The 23,061-nt window shown below is 44.6% G+C and overlaps 1 protein-coding gene across 1 annotated transcript in view; it reads right to left on the bottom strand.

Moving 5' to 3' along the window:
- Window positions 1–2,194: 2,194 nt before the first annotated feature.
- ALK (ALK receptor tyrosine kinase) overlaps window positions 2,195–23,061 on the bottom strand; it is a 180,966-nt gene continuing 160,099 nt past the window's right edge. Inside the window, exons 16-20 of the mRNA XM_075863769.1 lie at window positions 21,846–21,938; window positions 19,572–19,673; window positions 19,146–19,280; window positions 17,087–17,177; window positions 2,195–4,604 (exon numbers count right to left, since the gene is read on the bottom strand). Of these exons, the coding sequence (XP_075719884.1) occupies window positions 3,912–4,604; window positions 17,087–17,177; window positions 19,146–19,280; window positions 19,572–19,673; window positions 21,846–21,938 (1,114 nt within the window). The 3' untranslated portion in view covers window positions 2,195–3,911. The remainder of the gene's footprint in view (window positions 4,605–17,086; window positions 17,178–19,145; window positions 19,281–19,571; window positions 19,674–21,845; window positions 21,939–23,061) is intronic.

Genomic DNA, 23,061 nt, shown 5'->3' with positions numbered 1-23,061 from the left:
GAAAATTGGATTGCGGAGCCTATGGGGCAGGAATGGATGTAAACGAAGAATACGTGGCTGTTACATAAGCGCATGAATGAACGTGGAACGTAGGGAATTGTCGATCGTGTGACCCCTCGCAGAAAGAAGCCGGATGCTCGAAAATTTGGTCATACAACATTCAATCACATTGTTTTTTTGTTTTCAAATTAGGTTATTAATTTACAAAAATGCGCAATTTAGGCTTCGCTCACATCTGCGTCGGGGCTCTGTTCATGGGTTCTGTCAGATCTTTCTGTCAGGGGTACTCCTATATGGAATCCTGTAGGTTTCCGTTTGCATCATCATTGATTTCAATGGTGACGGATCTGGTGTAAATGGTTTCCGTTTGTCTCCGTGTGCAATGGTTCCGTTGTTTTGACGGACGCAATACCGTAGTCGAATGCGCTATTGATTCCATCAAAATGACGAAACCCTTACACAACAGGGACAAGCGGAAAACGTTTGATTTACCGGATCCGTCGCCATTGAAATGAATGGTGATGCAAACGGAACCCCTGAGCAAAGCCCCGATGCAGATGTCAACGAAGCCTTCGATTTTTTTTTTTGATTTTTTTTTTATAATTCAGAACAATTTTTTTATTTTTTTTTTTAAAGGTGCACATCTCTCAATATATTTGACGAATCTCAATTGTCCGTGCAACAGAAATGCAGATCTGCTATGAACAGGTGTAGATTTACGCCATAACTGACCAGTTATTACAATCAATCAGTCGTTCCGGTGGCAGCCCCGCCCCTTTGGATAAACCACACCCCTTTTCTAGCCACTATCGGAAAGTAAAAAGTTTCACATTTTAGCACGACGATGGCGTGCACCAGAATTTCAAACCTTTTATGCTATGGAGAGGCGCAGCTATCGGAGAGGTGGGAATAATACTTTAACGTCTGGACTATAACAGACGATCGGTCGCTAGAATTGTTACATTTATGGGACTTTTAAACGATTTTTCCGACTGATAAAAATATGTTTAATTTTCAGATCTGCTTTAGCTTTTGTTACAAATTTTTGTAGCATTCAAATTTAGCATATTTGAAACAGTTGAAAATTTTTTTATTGGGAGAATCATTCCGATCATTGCAGATCATTTGCCGTGTATGACCCTTTAAAGGGATTATACAGAATTAGAAAAATATGCTGCTTTTAAAAAAACAGTGCCACACATGTCTGCAGGTTGTGTGTGGCATTGCAGCTTAGCCCCATTTACTTCAATGGACATGAGATGCAATACCAGACACAACCTCAAAGACAGGTGTGGCAATGTTTCAGTAAAAAGTAGTCCTATATTTCTTATACTGTGCAATCCTTTTAAAGAGCTGCGTCCCGATCACAATGCTGGTCGGAGCAGAGGCGAATGGATATGTGTATGGTCAGCTTGAGGTAGCAGTATGGCTTTGCATGGCAGCTGAAAGAACAGCAACTTTCCGTTACAACCAAGAGAAGAAAACCAGTGACAAGTGGAGAATGTTTGACGTAAGAACAAAAATATTGCGTGGAATACCAAATGAGGAAGGTGTTTGGTCCCTAATTATTTTTGGGGTGAGATCCGTTCTCAAAAATTTCCAGTTATAAGTTTGTCTTCCTGTTTCATAACACAACATCCTTACGATAAGACGTAAAAGTTGGAGGACATTTTTTAAACAAAATAAATAAAAGGGGGCTATAAAACCATGAAAACCAATCTTTGGCTTTTGCCTTAATTTCATACCCCAGGTTGGTCGGTTGAGGCTCAGAACGACTTTCTTATGAAGAGGGGAAGAAGCCGCTGCCTGACCCCTCTGGCAGAGACTCCTCGCCCGCGGGAACTTAAGGTTGGGTCATTGGGAAATCCAACATGCCCAATCCTTCTTCCCCTGATGTCTCCCATTGGGGAGAGTCGAGAGATCTCCATACATATTAGGCCTCATTTACACGAACGTATTATACGCGCGTGCGACGCGCGTGCTTTGCACGCATGTCGTACGCACCTATATTAGTCAATGGGGCAGTTTAGACGATGCGTGAATTGCGCTCAGCGCGTGTGCGCAGAAAAAAACTCACGACATGTTCTATAATCGTGCGTTTTTCGCGCACTCACGCACCCATTGAAGTCAATGGGTGCGTGAAAACCACGCATGCCGCACGGAAGCACTTCCGTGCGAACTGCGTGATTCGCGCAAGAGCTGTCAAACTCCTGAATGTAAACAGAAAAGCACCACGTGCTTTTCTGTTTACAAACATCCAAACGGAGTGTCAAATTCGAGATGAGCGCACCGAACTTCACCGGGTTCGGCCAAACTCGTTTTGACCGAAACCGGTAAAAAATGTTCGGGTACGCGACGTCAGGAGACAGTCACTGTCCACGGTGCTGAAAGCGTTAAACTGGTTCAGCACCATGGACAGTGACTTCCGCTCCGAAAATCCATGAACCTGTAAAAAAAAAAAAGACATTCTGACTTACCGATAACTCCGGTCCGACCTCCCGGGATGACAGTTCAGTCAAAGTGACAGCTGCAGCCAATCACAGGCCAAGCACAGGCTGCAGCCAATCACAGGCTGCAGCGGTCTCATGGACTGCGGCGTCATCCTGGGAGGTGGGGCCGGATGACAAGAGAGGGACGCGTCACCAAGGCAACGGCCGGGAGCCCGGACTGGGGGAAGCAGGAAGTTCTTGGTAAGTATGAAAGTCTTTTTTTATTCACAGGTTGGTGTATATTGTGTTCGGCATTCACTGTCGAGGGTGCTGAAAGAGTTACTGCCGATCAGTTAGCTCTTTCAGCACCTTGGACAGTGACGGGCGTCGACTAGCCTCATCTCTATGATGGCGGCTGCGCGAAAATCACGCAGCCGCGCATCATACACGGATGACACACGGAGCTGCCAAGTGCCTTTTGCGCGCGCAAAACGCAGCGTTTTTTGCGCGCGCAAAACGCACACGCTCGTGTAAATGAGGCCTAAGAGAGCTGGACAGTCCAACAGAAATCAGCAGGTTCAGCCGAGGTTAATCCAAACTTTTTGAATCCTAGAGCCTACCATCCAACATTTTTGAATTGTATGCCATGCTAGAACGGATTCCAAAAATGTTTAGAACGACCCACTTTTGGGGTGTTTTTCATCCCCTCCCTTCAAACCTTGAGGCCAACACTTTATATAAACAAAATAGTAGGAACAGAGAATCCCCATCATCAAAAGGGACCTCAAATTCAATATTCGCTATCGTAACCACTGGGGTTCAGCAGATGGAGGTAACGCGTGGCTCCAGTTTAGAGAAGGCTTCTTTCTGGAGTGGCCACTAGACTTCGCGAGAGAGAAATGATTATGACCGGGTATGGTTGTGCTCCATGCTATAGGCTTTATAGTCCACACTGTTAGATCTTATTCAGATGACCGTAGTATATGACGGCCATTAAAGCAACGGCCATCACACGGACACGTGTATTTCAATGGGGTCGTTCACACGGCCGTACGAAGGGTCCATTGAAGAATAGAACATGTTCTATTTTCTTCCGTTTTCACGGATCCCTCCATAGACTCAAGTCTATGGGGATCCGTGAAAACGGGACCCGCCCAGGGGCAACGCGAATGTAAAAAACTACAGTTTTGCACGTCCGAGTTTCCCCACGTTCGTCTGAATAAGGCCTTAGAGGGATAGCAACTGTTCTCGAGGGAAAGAGTGGTCCTGTATTAATTCCTTGGCTAAGTCCTCTTCATCCATTGACATCTGCAAGGTAATTATGGTTTCCATGGTCTGCGGTGATGTGTAGTTGTATTTTTATGGAATGACGATGAAATGTTTGGCACATATTAGAAAAAAAGAACTCCATTATTGGCGTTTCTTCTGATAAGTGTGGCCATAACCCAAGTTTTCCCCAGTAAGAGACGGCAGTAGGAGGTATTACACGTTCTCCTGACTTGGATTACTCTTGCTCCTAGGGATAAAGTCTTTGTGTTTGGTGGGACACGGGGGAACGGGTGTTTCTACGGGTAGGCCCTGCTGCTGATAGCCATAATTTACTTTGCCGCATGGAAAGTGACGCAGCCTGAACAGAGGCACTTCCTGAATGTTTGAAGTCAGTGTAGATGGCTCTAGAAGAACGGAGGAGCCTGGGAGTCCACCAGCAGTAATCCTGGGGGCAGCCGGACAGGTTCCCTCGTTGACTATATTCTCTCTCTCGGGAACTGGCTGATCTGCAGGAGAAATGTTTTTGTCTACCGTTTTTCCAGTGAACCATGAACCGTAGGTGGGATTCCAAAGATTGGTAGGTTTGTTTCGGGATCCTCCAGTGCTGTGTAGCTCTGTGGCTGGATCGGCTTGTGCGAATACCTGGTTCTCACGCCCTCCATCTGGAACCTGTCTAGGATCCGGGCGACCCTGCGGTTCAGCGTGGACTTTATTAGGAACCTTTCGGACTGTCGGCACGGGAGGTGGAGACTGTAGACCATGTCTGTCTTCTCTACCGGTTTTCCCTGGTGTCACTAGGAGTGGCGGGATGACATCTGGATCTTCTGGCCGTGTAGGGACCTTTTCCTCCTCCTCAACGATTGGCCCATATTCTACAGGCAGAGATGTGTTAATGACATCTGGATCCTGCAAGTAAATAAAAAAAAACAAATATATGACAGTGTTACGCTACATGTCACGGACTACAGATGTGAGAGATTGGCAATCTAGAAGTGGGATTGGAATAGAGAGATGACACACAGGAGATTGGACACAGAAGATTGGACACAGAAGATTGGACACAGAGGAGATTGTACACAGAGAAGATTGGACACAGATTGTGCAGCTGTTAGGTGAGGAAGTCTTCTCTACTGTCCTACTCATGTCTCCAGGTGTCTTCGCTATAGATACTGTAGGGCGCAGCCGTCCATCTTATACGTATCTCAGTCATTCTGAAGAAACTATTTATATGGTCGCCAGGAGTCGAGAGACTTAATACGAATAATAATTATCCATCTATGGCCCTGTTCACACAGAGTTTTGTGCAGATTTGACCTGCCTGCACGCTCTTTGCCGCTTTTTGCCACAAAAATTGCTTTCTCTGCCTCCCATTGATGTCAGTGGGAGGTCAGAGACGGAAACATCCAAATAAAGGGCACGTTGCTTTTTCCCGCAAACGTTTTTTTTTTCGCTAGTGGGAAAAATACGCCTCCGCCTTCCATTGACGCCATTTTTGCTGCGGTGTGTGAACAGGGCCGATCTATCTCATCTACCTATCAATCATCTCCTATCTATCTCATATCCATCTATCTATCTATCTCATATCTATCTCATATCTATCTATCTATCTATCTATCTATCTATCTAATATCTATCTCCTATCTATCTAATATCTATCTATCTCATATCTATCTATCTCTCATATCTATCTATCTATCTCATATCTATCTATCTATCTATCTATCTATCTATCTATCTATCTATCTCATATCTATCTATCTATCTAATATCTATCTATCTCCTATCTATCTATCTCCTATCTATCTATCCCATATCTATCTATCTATCTCATATCTATCTATCTCATATCTATCTATCTCATATCTATCTATCTCATATCTATCTATCTCCTATCTATCTATCTATCTATCTATCTATCTATCTATCTATCTATCTATCTATCTATCTCCTATCTATCTATCTATCTATCTATCTATCTATCTATCTCCTATCTATCTATCTCATATCAATCTATCTATCTCATATCTATCTATCTCATATTGTGAGAATCGATGATGTCATTGCTACCAGAAAGGGAGGGGGCTTATTGTGAGGATCGATGATGTCATTGCTACCAGTCTGGGGAAGGGTCAATTGTTGGGATCGATAAAGTTATTGCTAACAGTCAGGGGAGGTCCATTGCCGGGATTGATGAGGTCATTGCTAACAACCATGGAAGGTCTATTTTTTGTGATTGATGATGTCATTGCTACCAGCCGGAGGGGGTCCATTGCACCCCTGTTTGAAACCGTTACAGGTCTGCAGGCCTGTGGATGGAGATAGCATCCCATGGAGAAAGTGTCTGTGAGTTGCTGATTGGAAATATGCCATTTCAGAGATGTAACAATAGTGAGAACTAAATTTGCAGCTGACATTTTGTAACAATTGCTTCTGTCCTTAATATAGAGTATATCCTGTGTACAGGGGAACAAGGCCATTACTTACAGAGGCTGCGCTATTCCCTGGGCTTTTATTACAGAGGCGGACTTGCTGCATCCGGCTCCTATGTCTTTATTCTATCTCTTGTTCATCTTCTCTGTCTCTTTCTTCTAATCTCGCAGCATTGTCAGGCCGCAGTACAGCGGTTAATTAAACACATTATGCAGGCAGAGGTTAATGAAAAGCCGCCATTAATTGATTTATAATCGTCTATTTCATGACACGAGTCGGCTGGCTCTGCTCCCGGGCTAGAATTTTTTTCTTCTTTTTAGAGTTCGGTTAAAAAAAAAGATGTAACTCAGGATCAGTACAGGATAAGTAATGTAATGTATGTACACAGTGACTCCACCAGCAGAATAGTGAGTGCAGCTCTGGAGTATAATACAGGATGTAACTCAGGATCAGTACAGGATAAGTAATGTAATGTATGTACACAGTGACTCCACCAGCAGAATAGTGAGTGCAGCTCTGGAGTATAATACAGGATGTAACTCAGGATCAGTGCAGGATAAGTAATGTAATGCATGTACACAGTGACTCCACCAGCAGAATAGTGAGTGCAGCTTTGGGGTATAATACAGGATATAACTCAGGATCAGTACAGGATAAGCAATGTATGTACACCGTGACTCCACCAGCAGAATAGTGAGTGCAGCTCTGGGGTATAATACAGGATGTAACTCCGGATCAGTACAGGATAAGTAATGTAATGTATGTACACAGTGACTCCACCAGCAGAATAGTGACTGCAGCTGTGGAGTATAATACAGGATGTAACTCAGGATCAGTACAGGATAAGTAATGCCATGTATGTACACAGTGACTCCACCAGCAGAATAGTGAGTGCAGCTCTGGAGTATAATACAGGATGTAACTCAGGATCAGTACAGGTTAAGTAATGTCATGTATGTACACAGTGACTCCACCAGCAGAATAGTGAGTACAGCTCTGGAGTATGATACAGGATATAACTCAGGATCAGTACAGGATAAGTAATGTAATGCATGTACACAGTGACTCCACCAGCAGAATAGTGAGTGCAGCTCTGGAGTATAATACAGGATGTAACTCAGGAGCAGTACAGGATAAGTAATGTATGTGTAAAGGATCTGCCAGGCACAACTTCCTAAAGTCAGAACAATACTCCTCCACAGGTCTCTTACCCTGACGTAAGATCACCAGCTGACTCTCGGCAAAGGCAGTCCTGTCAGTCTCGTCATAAATGAGTCCGAGAGCAGAAAAGAAACGGTCAACGGAGGAAAGTTCAGGGGTGTCCGGAGCCAGGGAGAAGGCCCATTCTTGGGGCCCTTCCTGGAGCCGGGACATAATTATACCCACCCGCTGGCTCTCAGAACCTGAGGAGTGGGGCTTTAAGCGAAAGTAGCGCTTACAACTCTCCCGAAAGGAGAGAAAGGTCCTCCGGTTCCCTGAGAACCGGTCAGGCAACTTGAGGTGGGGTTCGTGAGGTGAGGGGTACTACCATGGCAGCGTCAGGCTGGTTGACCCTCTGAGCCAGGGCCTGGACCTGTAGGGAGAGACCCTGCATTTGCTGAGCCAGGGTCTCAAGGGGGTCCATAATAGAGTGAGGGACCAGGGTAGCCTAGGTATATGGGCTTGTGATTATGTAATGACAGGGGGGTAGGGAAACAGACAGTGAGCCCTAATCTACCCACCACTCAGTCCCTGCCTACTTGCAACGACCCGCCCTAGGCGACGGGGTACAACTGGGCGACGGTCCCTACGCTCAGTAGGTGCACGACAGACAAGCTGACACAAGCAAAGGGAAATGGGGCAGTTTCCCACGGCAACACCGTGAGCAACAAGAGAGGTGAACGAGCCAAGTCAAACCAGGAATGTACGAGGTACCAAAGGCAGAGAAGGAGAGTAGTCAGTAAGCCGGGGTCAGTATGAAGCAGGGTCAAATAGCTAGGAGCTGCAGCAAGGCCAGGAAACCACACGAGAAGAATCACAAGCAAAGGAGGAAGAGGAAAGGCAGGTATAAATAGGCTGCGATAGGCTCTCCCACTCCTAAGCCTGCCATCCTGAGTGGTGGAAGATGGAGTCAGTCTCAGAGACATAGAACCAGGTGCAGACTGATTACCCATGGGCGTATACACAGAAGTTGTGCCTGGCAGATCCTTTACAGTATGTACACAGTGACTCCACCAGCAGAATAGTGAGTGCAGTTCTGGAGTATAATACAGGATGTAACTCAGGATCAATACAGGATAAGTAATGTAATGTATGTACACAGTGACTCCACCAGCAGAATAGTGAGTGCAGCTCTGGAGTATAATACAGGATGTAACTCAGGATCAGTACAGGATAAGTAATGTAATGTATGTACACAGTGACTCCACCAGCAGAATAGTGAGTGCAGCTCTGGAGTATAATGCAGGATGTAACTCAGGATCTGTACAGTATAAGTAATGTAATGTATGTACACAGTGACACCACCAGCAGAATCGTGAGTGCAGCTCTGCAGTATAATACAGGATATAACTCAGGATCAGTACAGGATAAGTAATGTAATGTATGTACACAGTGACTCCACCAGCAGAATAGTGAGTGCAGCTCTGGAGTATAATACAGGATGTAACTCAGGATCAGTACAGGATAAGTAATGTATGTACACAGTGACTCCACCAGCAGAATAGTGAGTGCAGCTCTAGAGTATAATACAGGATATAACTCAGGATCAGTACAGGATAAGTAATATAATGTATGTACACAGTGACTCCACCAGCAGAATAGTGAGTGCAGCTCTGGAGTATAATACAGGATGTAACTCAGGATCAGTACAGGATAAGTAATGTAATGTATGTACACAGTGAGGCCTCATTTACACGAGCGTAATATACGCGCGTGCTTTTCACGCGTGTCGTACGCACCTATATTACTCTATGGGGCAGTTTAGACGATGCGTGAATTTTGCGCAGCGTGAGTGCGTTGCGTAAAACTCACGACATGTTCTATAATCGTGCGTTTTTCACGCATCACGCACCCATTGAAGTCAATGGGTGTGTGAAAACCACGCATGCCGCACGGAAGCACTTCCGTGCGAACTGCGTGATTCGCAAAAGAGCTGTCAAAAGGATGAATGTAAACAGAAAAGCACCACGTGCTTTTCTGTTTACAAACATCCAAACGGAGTGTCAAATTAGAGATGAGCGAACCGAACTTCACCGGGTTCGGCCGAACTCGTTTTGACCGAACCCGGCAAAAAATGTTCGGGTACGCGACGGCAGGAGACAGTCACTGTCCACGGTGTTGAAAGAGTTAAACTGGTTCAGCACCATGGACAGTGACTTCCGATCACAATATATATGAACGTGTAAAAAAAAAAAGAAGTTCTGACTTACCGAGAACTCCCAGCTTCTTCCTCCAGTCTGACCTCCTGGGATGACAATTCAGTCCAAGTGACAGCTCCAGCCAATCACAGGCCAAGCACAGCCTGCAGCCAATCACAGGCTGCAGCGGTCTCATGGACTGCCGCGTCATCCTGGGAGGTGGGGCCGGATGACAAGAGAGGGACGCGTCACCAAGGCAACGGCCCGGAGACCGGACTGGAGGAAGCAGGAAGTTCATGGTAAGTATGAACGTCTTTTTTTGATTCACAGGTTGGTGTATATTGAGATCGGAACTCACTGTCGAGGGTGCTGAAAGAGTTACTGCCGATCAGTTAGCTCTTTCAGCACCTTGGACAGTGACGGGCGTCGACTAGCCTCATCTCTATGATGGCGGCTGCGCGAAAATCACGCAGCCGCGCATCATACACGGATGACACACGGAGCTGTCAAATGCTTTTTGCGCGCGCAAAACGCAGCGTTTTTTGCGCGCGCAAAACGCACACGCTCGTGTAAATCAGGCCTGACTCCACCAGCAGAATAGTGAGTGCAGTTCTGGAGTATAATACAGGATATAACTCAGGATCAGTACAGGATAAGTAATGTAATGTATGTACACAGTGACTCCACCAGCAGAATAGTGAGTGCAGCTCTGGAGTATTATAATACAGGATGTAACTCAGGATCAGTACAGGATAAGTAATGTAATGTATGTACACAGTGACTCCACCAGCAGAATAGTGAGTGCAGCTCTGGAGTATAATACAGGATGTAACTCAGGATCAGTACAGGATAAGTAATGTAATGTATGTACACAGTGACTCCACCAGCAGAATAGTGAGTGCAGCTCTGGAGTATAATACAGGATATAACTCAGGATCAGTACAGGATAAGTAATGTAATGCATGTACACAGTGACTCCACCAGCAGAATAGTGAGTGCAGCTCTGGAGTATAATACAGGATGTAACTCAGGATCAGTGCAGGATAAGTAATGTAATGCATGTACACAGTGACTCCACCAGCAGAATAGTGAGTGCAGCTTTGGGGTATAATACAGGATATAACTCAGGATCAGTACAGGATAAGCAATGTATGTACACCGTGACTCCACCAGCAGAATAGTGAGTGCAGCTCTGGGGTATAATACAGGATGTAACTCCGGATCAGTACAGGATAAGTAATGTAATGTATGTACACAGTGACTCCACCAGCAGAATAGTGACTGCAGCTGTGGAGTATAATACAGGATGTAACTCAGGATCAGTACAGGATAAGTAATGCCATGTATGTACACAGTGACTCCACCAGCAGAATAGTGAGTGCAGCTCTGGAGTATAATACAGGATGTAACTCAGGATCAGTACAGGTTAAGTAATGTCATGTATGTACACAGTGACTCCACCAGCAGAATAGTGAGTACAGCTCTGGAGTATGATACAGGATATAACTCAGGATCAGTACAGGATAAGTAATGTAATGCATGTACACAGTGACTCCACCAGCAGAATAGTGAGTGCAGCTCTGGAGTATAATACAGGATGTAACTCAGGAGCAGTACAGGATAAGTAATGTATGTGTAAAGGATCTGCCAGGCACAACTTCCTAAAGTCAGAACAATACTCCTCCACAGGTCTCTTACCCTGACGTAAGATCACCAGCTGACTCTCGGCAAAGGCAGTCCTGTCAGTCTCGTCATAAATGAGTCCGAGAGCAGAAAAGAAACGGTCAACGGAGGAAAGTTCAGGGGTGTCAGGAGCCAGGGAGAAGGCCCATTCTTGGGGCCCTTCCTGGAGCCGGGACATAATTATACCCACCCGCTGGCTCTCAGAACCTGAGGAGTGGGGCTTTAAGCGAAAGTAGCGCTTACAACTCTCCCGAAAGGAGAGAAAGGTCCTCCGGTTCCCTGAGAACCGGTCAGGCAACTTGAGGTGGGGTTCGTGAGGTGAGGGGTACTACCATGGCAGCGTCAGGCTGGTTGACCCTCTGAGCCAGGGCCTGGACCTGTAGGGAGAGACCCTGCATTTGCTGAGCCAGGGTCTCAAGGGGGTCCATAATAGAGTGAGGGACCAGGGTAGCCTAGGTATATGGGCTTGTGATTATGTAATGACAGGGGGGTAGGGAAACAGACAGTGAGCCCTAATCTACCCACCACTCAGTCCCTGCCTACTTGCAACGACCCGCCCTAGGCGACGGGGTACAACTGGGCGACGGTCCCTACGCTCAGTAGGTGCACGACAGACAAGCTGACACAAGCAAAGGGAAATGGGGCAGTTTCCCACGGCAACACCGTGAGCAACAAGAGAGGTGAACGAGCCAAGTCAAACCAGGAATGTACGAGGTACCAAAGGCAGAGAAGGAGAGTAGTCAGTAAGCCGGGGTCAGTATGAAGCAGGGTCAAATAGCTAGGAGCTGCAGCAAGGCCAGGAAACCACACGAGAAGAATCACAAGCAAAGGAGGAAGAGGAAAGGCAGGTATAAATAGGCTGCGATAGGCTCTCCCACTCCTAAGCCTGCCATCCTGAGTGGTGGAAGATGGAGTCAGTCTCAGAGACATAGAACCAGGTGCAGACTGATTACCCATGGGCGTATACACAGAAGTTGTGCCTGGCAGATCCTTTACAGTATGTACACAGTGACTCCACCAGCAGAATAGTGAGTGCAGTTCTGGAGTATAATACAGGATGTAACTCAGGATCAATACAGGATAAGTAATGTAATGTATGTACACAGTGACTCCACCAGCAGAATAGTGAGTGCAGCTCTGGAGTATAATACAGGATGTAACTCAGGATCAGTACAGGATAAGTAATGTAATGTATGTACACAGTGACTCCACCAGCAGAATAGTGAGTGCAGCTCTGGAGTATAATGCAGGATGTAACTCAGGATCTGTACAGTATAAGTAATGTAATGTATGTACACAGTGACACCACCAGCAGAATCGTGAGTGCAGCTCTGCAGTATAATACAGGATATAACTCAGGATCAGTACAGGATAAGTAATGTAATGTATGTACACAGTGACTCCACCAGCAGAATAGTGAGTGCAGCTCTGGAGTATAATACAGGATGTAACTCAGGATCAGTACAGGATAAGTAATGTATGTACACAGTGACTCCACCAGCAGAATAGTGAGTGCAGCTCTAGAGTATAATACAGGATATAACTCAGGATCAGTACAGGATAAGTAATATAATGTATGTACACAGTGACTCCACCAGCAGAATAGTGAGTGCAGCTCTGGAGTATAATACAGGATGTAACTCAGGATCAGTACAGGATAAGTAATGTAATGTATGTACACAGTGAGGCCTCATTTACACGAGCGTAATATACGCGCGTGCTTTTCACGCGTGTCGTACGCACCTATATTACTCTATGGGGCAGTTTAGACGATGCGTGAATTTTGCGCAGCGTGAGTGCGTTGCGTAAAACTCACGACATGTTCTATAATCGTGCGTTTTTCACGCATCACGCACCCATTGAAGTCAATGGGTGTGTGAAAACCACGCATGCCGCACGGAAGCACTTCCGTGCGAACTGCGTGATTCGCAAAAGAGCTGTCAAAAGGATGAATGTAAACAGAAAAGCACCACGTGCTTTTCTGTTTACAAACATCCAAACGGAGTGTCAAATTAGAGATGAGCGAACCGAACTTCACCGGGTTCGGCCGAACTCGTTTTGACCGAACCCGGCAAAAAATGTTCGGGTACGCGACGGCAGGAGACAGTCACTGTCCACGGTGTTGAAAGAGTTAAACTGGTTCAGCACCATGGACAGTGACTTCCGATCACAATATATATGAACGTGTAAAAAAAAAAAGAAGTTCTGACTTACCGAGAACTCCCAGCTTCTTCCTCCAGTCTGACCTCCTGGGATGACAATTCAGTCCAAGTGACAGCTCCAGCCAATCACAGGCCAAGCACAGCCTGCAGCCAATCACAGGCTGCAGCGGTCTCATGGACTGCCGCGTCATCCTGGGAGGTGGGGCCGGATGACAAGAGAGGGACGCGTCACCAAGGCAACGGCCCGGAGACCGGACTGGAGGAAGCAGGAAGTTCATGGTAAGTATGAACGTCTTTTTTTGATTCACAGGTTGGTGTATATTGAGATCGGAACTCACTGTCGAGGGTGCTGAAAGAGTTACTGCCGATCAGTTAGCTCTTTCAGCACCTTGGACAGTGACGGGCGTCGACTAGCCTCATCTCTATGATGGCGGCTGCGCGAAAATCACGCAGCCGCGCATCATACACGGATGACACACGGAGCTGTCAAATGCTTTTTGCGCGCGCAAAACGCAGCGTTTTTTGCGCGCGCAAAACGCACACGCTCGTGTAAATCAGGCCTGACTCCACCAGCAGAATAGTGAGTGCAGTTCTGGAGTATAATACAGGATATAACTCAGGATCAGTACAGGATAAGTAATGTAATGTATGTACACAGTGACTCCACCAGCAGAATAGTGAGTGCAGCTCTGGAGTATTATAATACAGGATGTAACTCAGGATCAGTACAGGATAAGTAATGTAATGTATGTACACAGTGACTCCACCAGCAGAATAGTGAGTGCAGCTCTGGAGTATAATACAGGATGTAACTCAGGATCAGTACAGGATAAGTAATGTAATGTATGTACACAGTGACTCCACCAGCAGAATAGTGAGTGCAGCTCTGGAGTATAATACAGGATGTAACTCAGGATCAGTACAGGATAAGTAATGTAATGTATGTACACAGTGACTCCACCAGCAGAATAGTGAGTGCAGCTCTGGAGTATAATACAGGATATAACTCAGGATCAGTACAGGATAAGTAATGTAATGTATGTACACAGTGACTCCACCAGCAGAATAGTGAGTGCAGCTCTGGAGTATAATACAGGATATAACTCAGGGTCAGTAGAGGATAAGTAATGTAATGTATGTACACAGTGACTCCACCAGCAGAATAGTGAGTGCAGTTCTGGAGTATAATACAGGATATAACTCAGGATCAGTACAGGATAAGTAATGTAATGTATGTACACAGTGACTCCTCCAGCAGAATAGTGAGTGCAGCTCTGGAGTATAATACAGGATGTAACTCAGGATCAATACAGGATAAGTAATGTATGTACACAGTGACTCCACCAGCAGAATAGTGAGTGCAGCTCTGGAGTATAATACAGGATATAACTCAGGATCAGTACAGGATAAGTAATGTAATGTATGTACACAGTGACTCCACCAGCAGAATAGTGAGTGCAGCTCTGGAGTATAATACAGGATGTAAGTCAGGATCAGTACAGGATAAGTAATGTAATGTATGTACACAGTGACTCCACCAGCAGAATAGTGAGTGCAGTTCTGGAGTATAATACAGGATATAACTCAGGGTCAGTACAGGATAAGTAATGTAATGTGTGTACACAGTGACTCCACCAGCAGAATAGTGAGTGCAGTTCTGGAGTATAATACAGGATATAACTCAGGGTCAGTACAGGATAAGTAATGTAATGTGTGTACACAGTGACTCCACCAGCAGAATAGTGAGTGCAGCTCTGCAGTATAATACAGGATATAACTCAGGATCAGTACAGGATAAGTAATGTATGTACAAAGTGACTCCACCAGCAGAATAGTGAGTGCAGCTCTGGAGTATAATACAGGATATAACTCAGGATCAGTACAGGATAAGTAATGTAATGTATGTACACAGTGACTCCACCAGCACAATAGTGAGTGCAGCTCTGGAGTATAACACAGGATATAACTCAGGATCAGTACAGGATAAGTAATGTAATGTATGTACACAGTGACTCCACCAGCAGAATAGTGAGCGCAGCTCTGGAGTATAATACAGGATGTAACTCAGGATCAGTACAGGATAAGTAATGTAATGTATGTACACAGTGACTCCACCAGCAGAATAGTGAGTGCAGCTCTGGAGTATAATACAGGATATAACTCAGGATCAGTACAGGATAAGTAATATAATGTATGTAAACAGTGACTCCACCAGCAGAATAGTGAGTGCAGCTCTGGAGTATAATACAGGATGTAACTCAGGATCAGTACAGGATAAGTAATATAATGTATGTACAGTGACTCCACCAGCAGAATAGTGAGTGCAGCTCTGGAGTATAATACAGGATATAACTCAGGATCAGTACAGGATAAGTAATGTATGTACACAGTGACTCCACCAGCAGAATAGTGAGTGCAGCTCTGGAGTATAATACAGGATATAACTCAGGATCAGTACAGGATAAGTAATATAATGTATGTAAACAGTGACTCCACCAGCAGAATAGTGAGTGCAGCTCTGGAGTATAATACAGGATGTAACTCAGGATCAGTACAGGATAAGTAATATAATGTATGTACAGTGACTCCACCAGCAGAATAGTGAGTGCAGCTCTGGAGTATAATACAGGATATAACTCAGGATCAGTACAGGATAAGTAATGTATGTACACAGTGACTCCACCAGCAGAATAGTGAGTGCAGCTCTGGAGTATAATACAGGATATAACTCAGGATCAGTACAGGATAAGTAATATAATGTATGTACACAGTGACTCCGCTGTTTATGTAGATTAATTCTATCTGTAAAGTGATAAATGATGATATATACTGGACATACATAATGGCTGATGACTGATCTTCTGTATAACATAAGCAGATAGACAAAAATCTCTTTGAATAGAGATAAACTAATTTAGGCAACATGGAAATAAGAATATAATAATAGTTCTCAGGGTTAAGTTCTTCTCACAGAAGATTTAATGGAGCACAAAGACTTGGGAAGAGACTTAGAAGATGTGAGAATCTCGTAGTGAAATCCACAGAATCCAGGAGAGACGCGGCTCCTCTGATTTATAGTCTCACCGCGGGTTTATCTAGTAATATCCCTTTATCTCCAGTAACCCAAATCCATCAGCAGCTCCGAACACTGAAGATGAGGAAATGTCTTAAAGGGGCACACACATGAGGGGGTGCAGGGGTAGCCGTCTCACCCGGGCTCTGGTGCCTCTGCCATATAGGATGACACAGGTATTATAAATGGCACATGGTGGACGGGCCCAGAATCCTAAAGCTACAACCTGCAGTCCGTCTTCTCTCCATGTATTATACAAGCACTCTATTGTTCCCTGTTATCAACCATTTCAAACTAGGTAGGGTTCTTATATGAGCCGACTGACAGGAAGTCAAGAAAAATTCCTGCCCCCCCAAGATCACTACTTCATGTAAGACATCTCGGACTATATCCTACTAGCGGGACACGCTTGAGCTTAAAGTGAAACTCCACCTTTTCTTGCGGTTGGCTCTGTAGGTCGCAAAGCCACAACATTTCAGCCTCTTTGTAAAATCTTCTCATTACTCCTTTTGCTGCTTCTGCCTTTTTTGCATTTGTTTTTACAGTGTAGAGAAAATCATCTGTTGCTACGTGGAAACCGTCAACAAGTTGATGTTGATAGACCTTGAATTTGGAATATTTAAAGGGATCCAACAGTCATGCACATGATAAGCTCAGCATGACTGTGTTCAAGGGGATGTCTAGTTTGGGCAGCCTTTTTACCTGTGTGCAGTAGTCGATTCTCTCCAGTATCATGGAAAAGTGCGGCCGGTCCTCAGGCTGATGTTGCCAACATTGTGTCATTATCCGGTACCTATGGTGCACAGATAGAAAAAACATCAAGCTATAATGTCACTCCCTTCCAGTCCCCAAAAATCATCACACCTGAATTGGCAGTAGAGCAAAATGATAGGTTAAAGTTTAGTTCCAACTTGTCTTCTACTCCAGTCACATCCAGAGCTGCATCCAAAAATATTCTGGCTGCCGCTTAGCACTGTGCTCAAAAATAGATATTGGGATGCACTCAATCAATTGGCGTGGTGCTAGTAAGGTAGGGACGAGAATCCCACAATATTGAAAATATACAACCCCAGCACTCACAGAGGTACGCAAAAGATCCAGATGCAAACAAATTTTAAGTTTTATTGCAACAAAAGATGGTAAAGTTGAGGTGGAAAGCGACTTGGTAAGACGTTTCGGCCGAACCTCGGCCTTTGTCACGGTCGCTGTAAGACGATATCACTGGTATGGGTTGCACTGTGCTGACAGACACTCCCAACAGCTTAGCTAAGATTCCATAATGCACTTCTGGAGCAATGCATTGTAGGAAATGTAGTGTTTATACGAAATACTGAGAAAAGGCTACACCGATCACAATGCATCACAGAAAACCATGTTATTTCACGTAGGAAGGAAGGGAGGGGGGAGTGAAGTCCTGCTGCAACAGCTTACCAGAAGCCAGTAGAATTGTGATTGCAGCTTTGGAGGTGACTAGAGTATAAGACGTGATTGAACTCAAGTTCTGTACTTTATCCGAAGGATTTGTCAAGTAACATTTTATGTACTGTGGATCTCACTGTAATATAATGTTCTACATTACCGGTGTAAAAACGGCACGGTCTGTGTACACTACACAATCTGCACGGACACCAACTTGAATGCTGGACTGTCCCAGATTTGGCGGCTGTTTAATCTTGTGCTATATGTATTACAATAGCAGGGGAGCGGAGTATACAAAACTGTACCACTTCATATTACATTTTTTCTCCAATCACATTTAAAGCTGCTTTCAAAACTTTGATGGTTGCCCTCGAAAATGTCAGTAAGTCCTGTTCACACTGTGAGTTTGCAAATTGCACAGTTTTATGGCATGATGCCGTGTTTTCATCCACTCAGTGCCTCATCCCTCATGGTTTTGTGGAGTTTATGTAAAATTATGTTATAAATTATTCTGTGGTTTTCTATATAAGAAGTTCTAGGTACATAAAAAACATGGCCGCATATCTCCACCCAACGGCGATTTTATGCACCTGCGGTAGTGGGTAGAGCAACTACCGGTACATGTTTATGTATCCAAAGTGTGTTACTGTCATATAATTTGGTAACGGGAAACCAGCAAAATTCTGGATGCAGCTCTGGATGTGACTGGAGTAACTTAAGATCAATGCAAGGCAAGTAAAGTTCGCTATGATTTTTTTTTTTTTACTAGCTTTTGCTAAGATCCTCCAATAATATATTTCCGATCGGAACGTGATCATAATCCCCCTGATGTCTCTGTTCAGGGGAGAGTGCAGTTCTCCTTTAAGACTAATTCTCCAGTGTTTGCCTCAGCTCCAGGACCCTCGAAGGTTCGTCCCCCGCAAAACAACACTTCACTGTTTTGGTCCTCATCTAAATATGAAAACTTTTCAAATACTTTGCTTCACTTCTCTAGTGCATCACGTCTTATTCTTCAGTCACATCTAGATCTGCATTTGCAGTTCATGTACTGCTGTCCCATCCAAAGCTGCCTTCAAAATTTTGAAAACAGATGGCGGTGAACCTACACTCTAGAATCACATCTGACTTAAACTCTAATAGTGTAACTATTATCTGATCTCAGACAGTGGTAACAGGAAACCAACAGAATTCTGAATGCAGCTCTGGATGTGACTGGAGCATAAGAGATGAGGTCATAACCGGTCAGTACAAGATAATGCAAAGTAATATTTTAAACTTTTATGCAGATTTATAATGTGAATAATTTGGTGAGTTTTCGATTTATCCAGGAATATCTACATACACGGGTCCTGGGCAGTTTTTTGGGGGGTCCATCCTTCCTCCACTCGTGACAAATTCCAGGACTTCCTGATTACTTTTACTGGGGTACGGCATGTATCCCAAAGAGAAAATCTCCCAGAGAAGGACCCCAAAAGACCTGAAAAGAGAAAATTGCAGTGAAATAGTCTGCAATGGTGGCCACAGACAAAACAATTTTGATCAGCGGTGATCACCCCTGATCACCACTGTACAAGAGATCGGGGTGGTAGAGGAAAAGTTTAAATTGGCACCCCCTGCTGGTGGAGGTTTATACCAACACATATCACCATACCAAAATAAGAGCGCACTGTCCTTGTTGCCCTTGTCCCACTTTTGGTTTCTACGAAGGATCGGAACAACGGATGTGTTTTTGTTACTGCGTTATGGTTCATTAATTCGATTTACTTACCATGTGTCTGTCTTAGATGTAAAAATCCCCTCCATGAAGGCCTCGGGTGGCATCCATTTTACCGGCAGCATGGCGCACCCTCCTTTTCTGTAATAACTGGCCCTGAGGAGAAAACGATTATTTCCTGGTTATTACGCTAGCTTTATAGCTTTTTCCTCCCCCAACACAGGGTTAAATGTAAATGATATTTAGTTAAAGGAGCGTACCACCTATTTTCTCAAAAAAATACAAAACACTATATGTTATGGATGTCTTATTCATGATTAAAACGAGGGGTCTAACATTATTGGGGGACAAGGTATCCCAATGTTGTTGCATTTGATAGATTAGAGCTTTGGTTCACAACTAAATTTAGGGATGGGGGCACTGTTGTATTGTTGTCTATGGAAAAAAGTTGTTTTGGCAGTGGTGAGAAAGGGTACTGCAAGTAAATGAAATAATTGTCAAATGCCAAATGCCATAAGTTAGGATGGGAGCATCGCATGGAAATAGAAGATGGTTTATTTTAATCAAAAATTCTTGTTCTACGGGATGATATAACGTATTATAAAGGTGATACATTCCCTTTAAATGAGATATTGTTTGTTGGCCCCATTTACTTACAGAGGGGAGAGAAATTTTGGGGTTAATTTTTTAATAATACCATATTAAAATAAAAAAGAAATAAATATATATATACATATACACACACCACTGGTAATAATCCACACAACATTCTTCTGCATTCTCCATTTAGAAGGAATTACCGCTACGAAATGTGATATAATGTCTGGTAATTATTTAAAGGAAAAATAAGTATTTTCAGCTCTTATATATAATTATTTATAGCGATCGGCTTCTTTTATAATCTATACAACCTCCACCATGACCTCTCAGGGTTGTAATTGCTGTTCCGGTCATTAAATATATGTTGTGTGTTCTGCTTTGAACCTGCCGATCCCCAGTGACCCCGCTCGGATCTCAGTCTTCTCACTTTGCAGTAAAATAAATATTTCATCGCCCCCAAGAACTTTCTTATGCATTTAGTTTTAGTATTTATCTGTGGTTGCGATAACTACAAGTACAATGCTTCTTCTAAGAAACCAGCAGTACAAATGATTTGGAGCATTTTCCTAATATACTGTATAAGGTTATGGGACTCCGTTTCCTTAGTACAAAGCTCCCTCCTGATACAGATTTAAGAAAATTGCACCTACCTTTTGTCACCACTAGGGGGCGATCTGTATATAGCTCCTGTGCAAGTCCATAGGATTCCTAAACATATGAATACTGATCACCTCCTAGTGGTAGCAACAGGCAGACAAGATTTTAACAAGTGTTTGTGTGGTTGAAACATTTAGAGGGTAGGCACATTTTATCCGTTTTCTAGCTTTATATGGCAATTCAAGGATTTTTAGCAATGCAAAAGAATATAAAAGCTCTTAAAGGGGTTCTCCACTTTGGACAATCCCTACTTTTTAGAAGTTTCTCTTGATAATAAGCTGACCACAACGTGTCCCCCTAATGGGACCTCAAAGATCAGCTGTAATGTGGGGAACCCTGGCAGTAAGTGTTCGAATTTCCCTGCAGCGCCATCACAGGGGAAATCAAGCATTACACAATGTCCATTCATATCAATGTGTTGTCTGTGTAACACAGGACAGGACAGGTCCTCCAGAACGAGAGACGCTCTATGTAACCGCTCTCCACTCTGATGGAGGGATCCTGAACAAAGGACACTCAGAATTCCCTAATACGGTGTATGGAAATGGATGACCCCTTTAAATAGGTTACATAAGTGGAGTTATATCAGGTGCCAGCTTGTCTACATGTCCCATGATGCCTCGCCCCGGTATCACATAGGGCGGTGGGGCCAGATCACACCTATCAGAAACTCTAGTTATACAGATAATTTCAGATTGTGAGCAGAATGCTAGAGAGACACAGATGCAGGTCTAAAGCCCATGAGAGGCAGCAAACTGTGCCCTGTGCAGCAGCATGCATGCCGCATGCAGTGTGTAAATTCTAGCCCGCTGCAGGGAAAAGCAGCGATGATTGGCTGATAATAGCCTTATATCATGTACAGCAAGCAGCCTGCAGGATAGTCAGTGACTGCAGCATAGTCAGTGACTGCAGCAGAATACACAGGGATAAGCAGATTTCTGGATGGCCCATTCTGCCTGATATTTTATTTTTCACAATCCTACAAGAGACAGCAGTGGCATAACGGCAGATGAGAGCGCCTACCAGGAGGATGATTTGTATTTTATTTATCAACCACTTGCGGTATTTTACCTGTATATATCACGAGCCATCCCAAAATCCCCAATTTTTGCAACTCTGCCGGGTCCTTGACAAGTGAGCAGGCAGTTCCTTGCAGCGATGTCTCTGAAAGACATGATCAATTGTTTTAATAAAGGTCAGTCTCCATCAATAATGCGCTGTGACGGGCTCCGTAGGACAAGTTGCTTGTCTCAGATGCTCCTAGGACTTTTATGCCTTTAATAATTTCCTCCAAAGTTTTATCAGATCCTCTCTTCACTTAGTCTTACAAGGAGCACATTAATATAAAACGCATGCCGTGACAAGTGTCTAGAGAGGATACAATGCTGAGAATAGTCCCCACAGTGCCAGCTACAGAGTAGTCCCCACGGTGCCAGTTACATAGTTGTCCCCACAGTGCCAGATACATCATAGTCCCCACAGTGCCAACTACATAGTAGTCCCCACAGTGCCAGCTACATAGTTGTCCCCACAGTGCCAGCTACATAGTAGTCCCCACAGTGCCAGCTACAGAGTAGTCCCCACGGTGCCAGTTACATAGTTGTCCCCACAGTGCCAGATACATCATAGTCCCCACAGTGCCAACTACATAGTAGTCCCCACAGTGCCAGCTACATAGTTGTCCCCACAGTGCCAGCTACATAGTAGTCCCCACAGTGCCAGCTACATAGTTGTCCCCACAGTGCCAGCTACATAGTTGTCCCCACAGTGCCAGCTACAGAGTAGTCCCCACAGTGCCAGCTACATAGTAGTCCCCACAGTGCCAGCTACATAGTAGTCCCCACAGTGCCAGCTACATAGTAGTCCCCACAGTGCCAGCTACATAGTAGTCCCCACAGTGCCAGCTACATAGTAGTCCCCACAGTGCCAGATACATAGTAGTCCCCACAGTGCCAGATACATAGTAGTCCCCACAGTGCCAGATACATAGTAGTGCCCACAGTGCCAGCTACAGAGTAGTGCCCACAGTGCCAGCTACAGAGTAGTCCCCACAGTGCCAGCTACAGAGTAGTCCCCACAGTGCCAGCTACATAGTAGTCCCCACAGTGCCAGCTACATAGTAGTCCCCACAGTGCCAGATACATAGTAGTGCCCACAGTGCCAGCTACATAGTAGTCCCCACAGTGCCAGCTACAGAGTAGTTCCCACAGTGCCAGAGTCCTTGTAGCGCTCCCAGTAAAGTCACAACTAATGCCATGATGATGGAGGCTTTAGGGTGTTAGAGGAC

The sequence above is a fragment of the Rhinoderma darwinii genome, chromosome 4 (assembly GCF_050947455.1).
Source record: "Rhinoderma darwinii isolate aRhiDar2 chromosome 4, aRhiDar2.hap1, whole genome shotgun sequence".
NCBI classification, from domain to species: Eukaryota; Metazoa; Chordata; class Amphibia; order Anura; family Rhinodermatidae; genus Rhinoderma; species Rhinoderma darwinii.
This window is presented reverse-complemented; position numbering and strand designations above follow the sequence as displayed.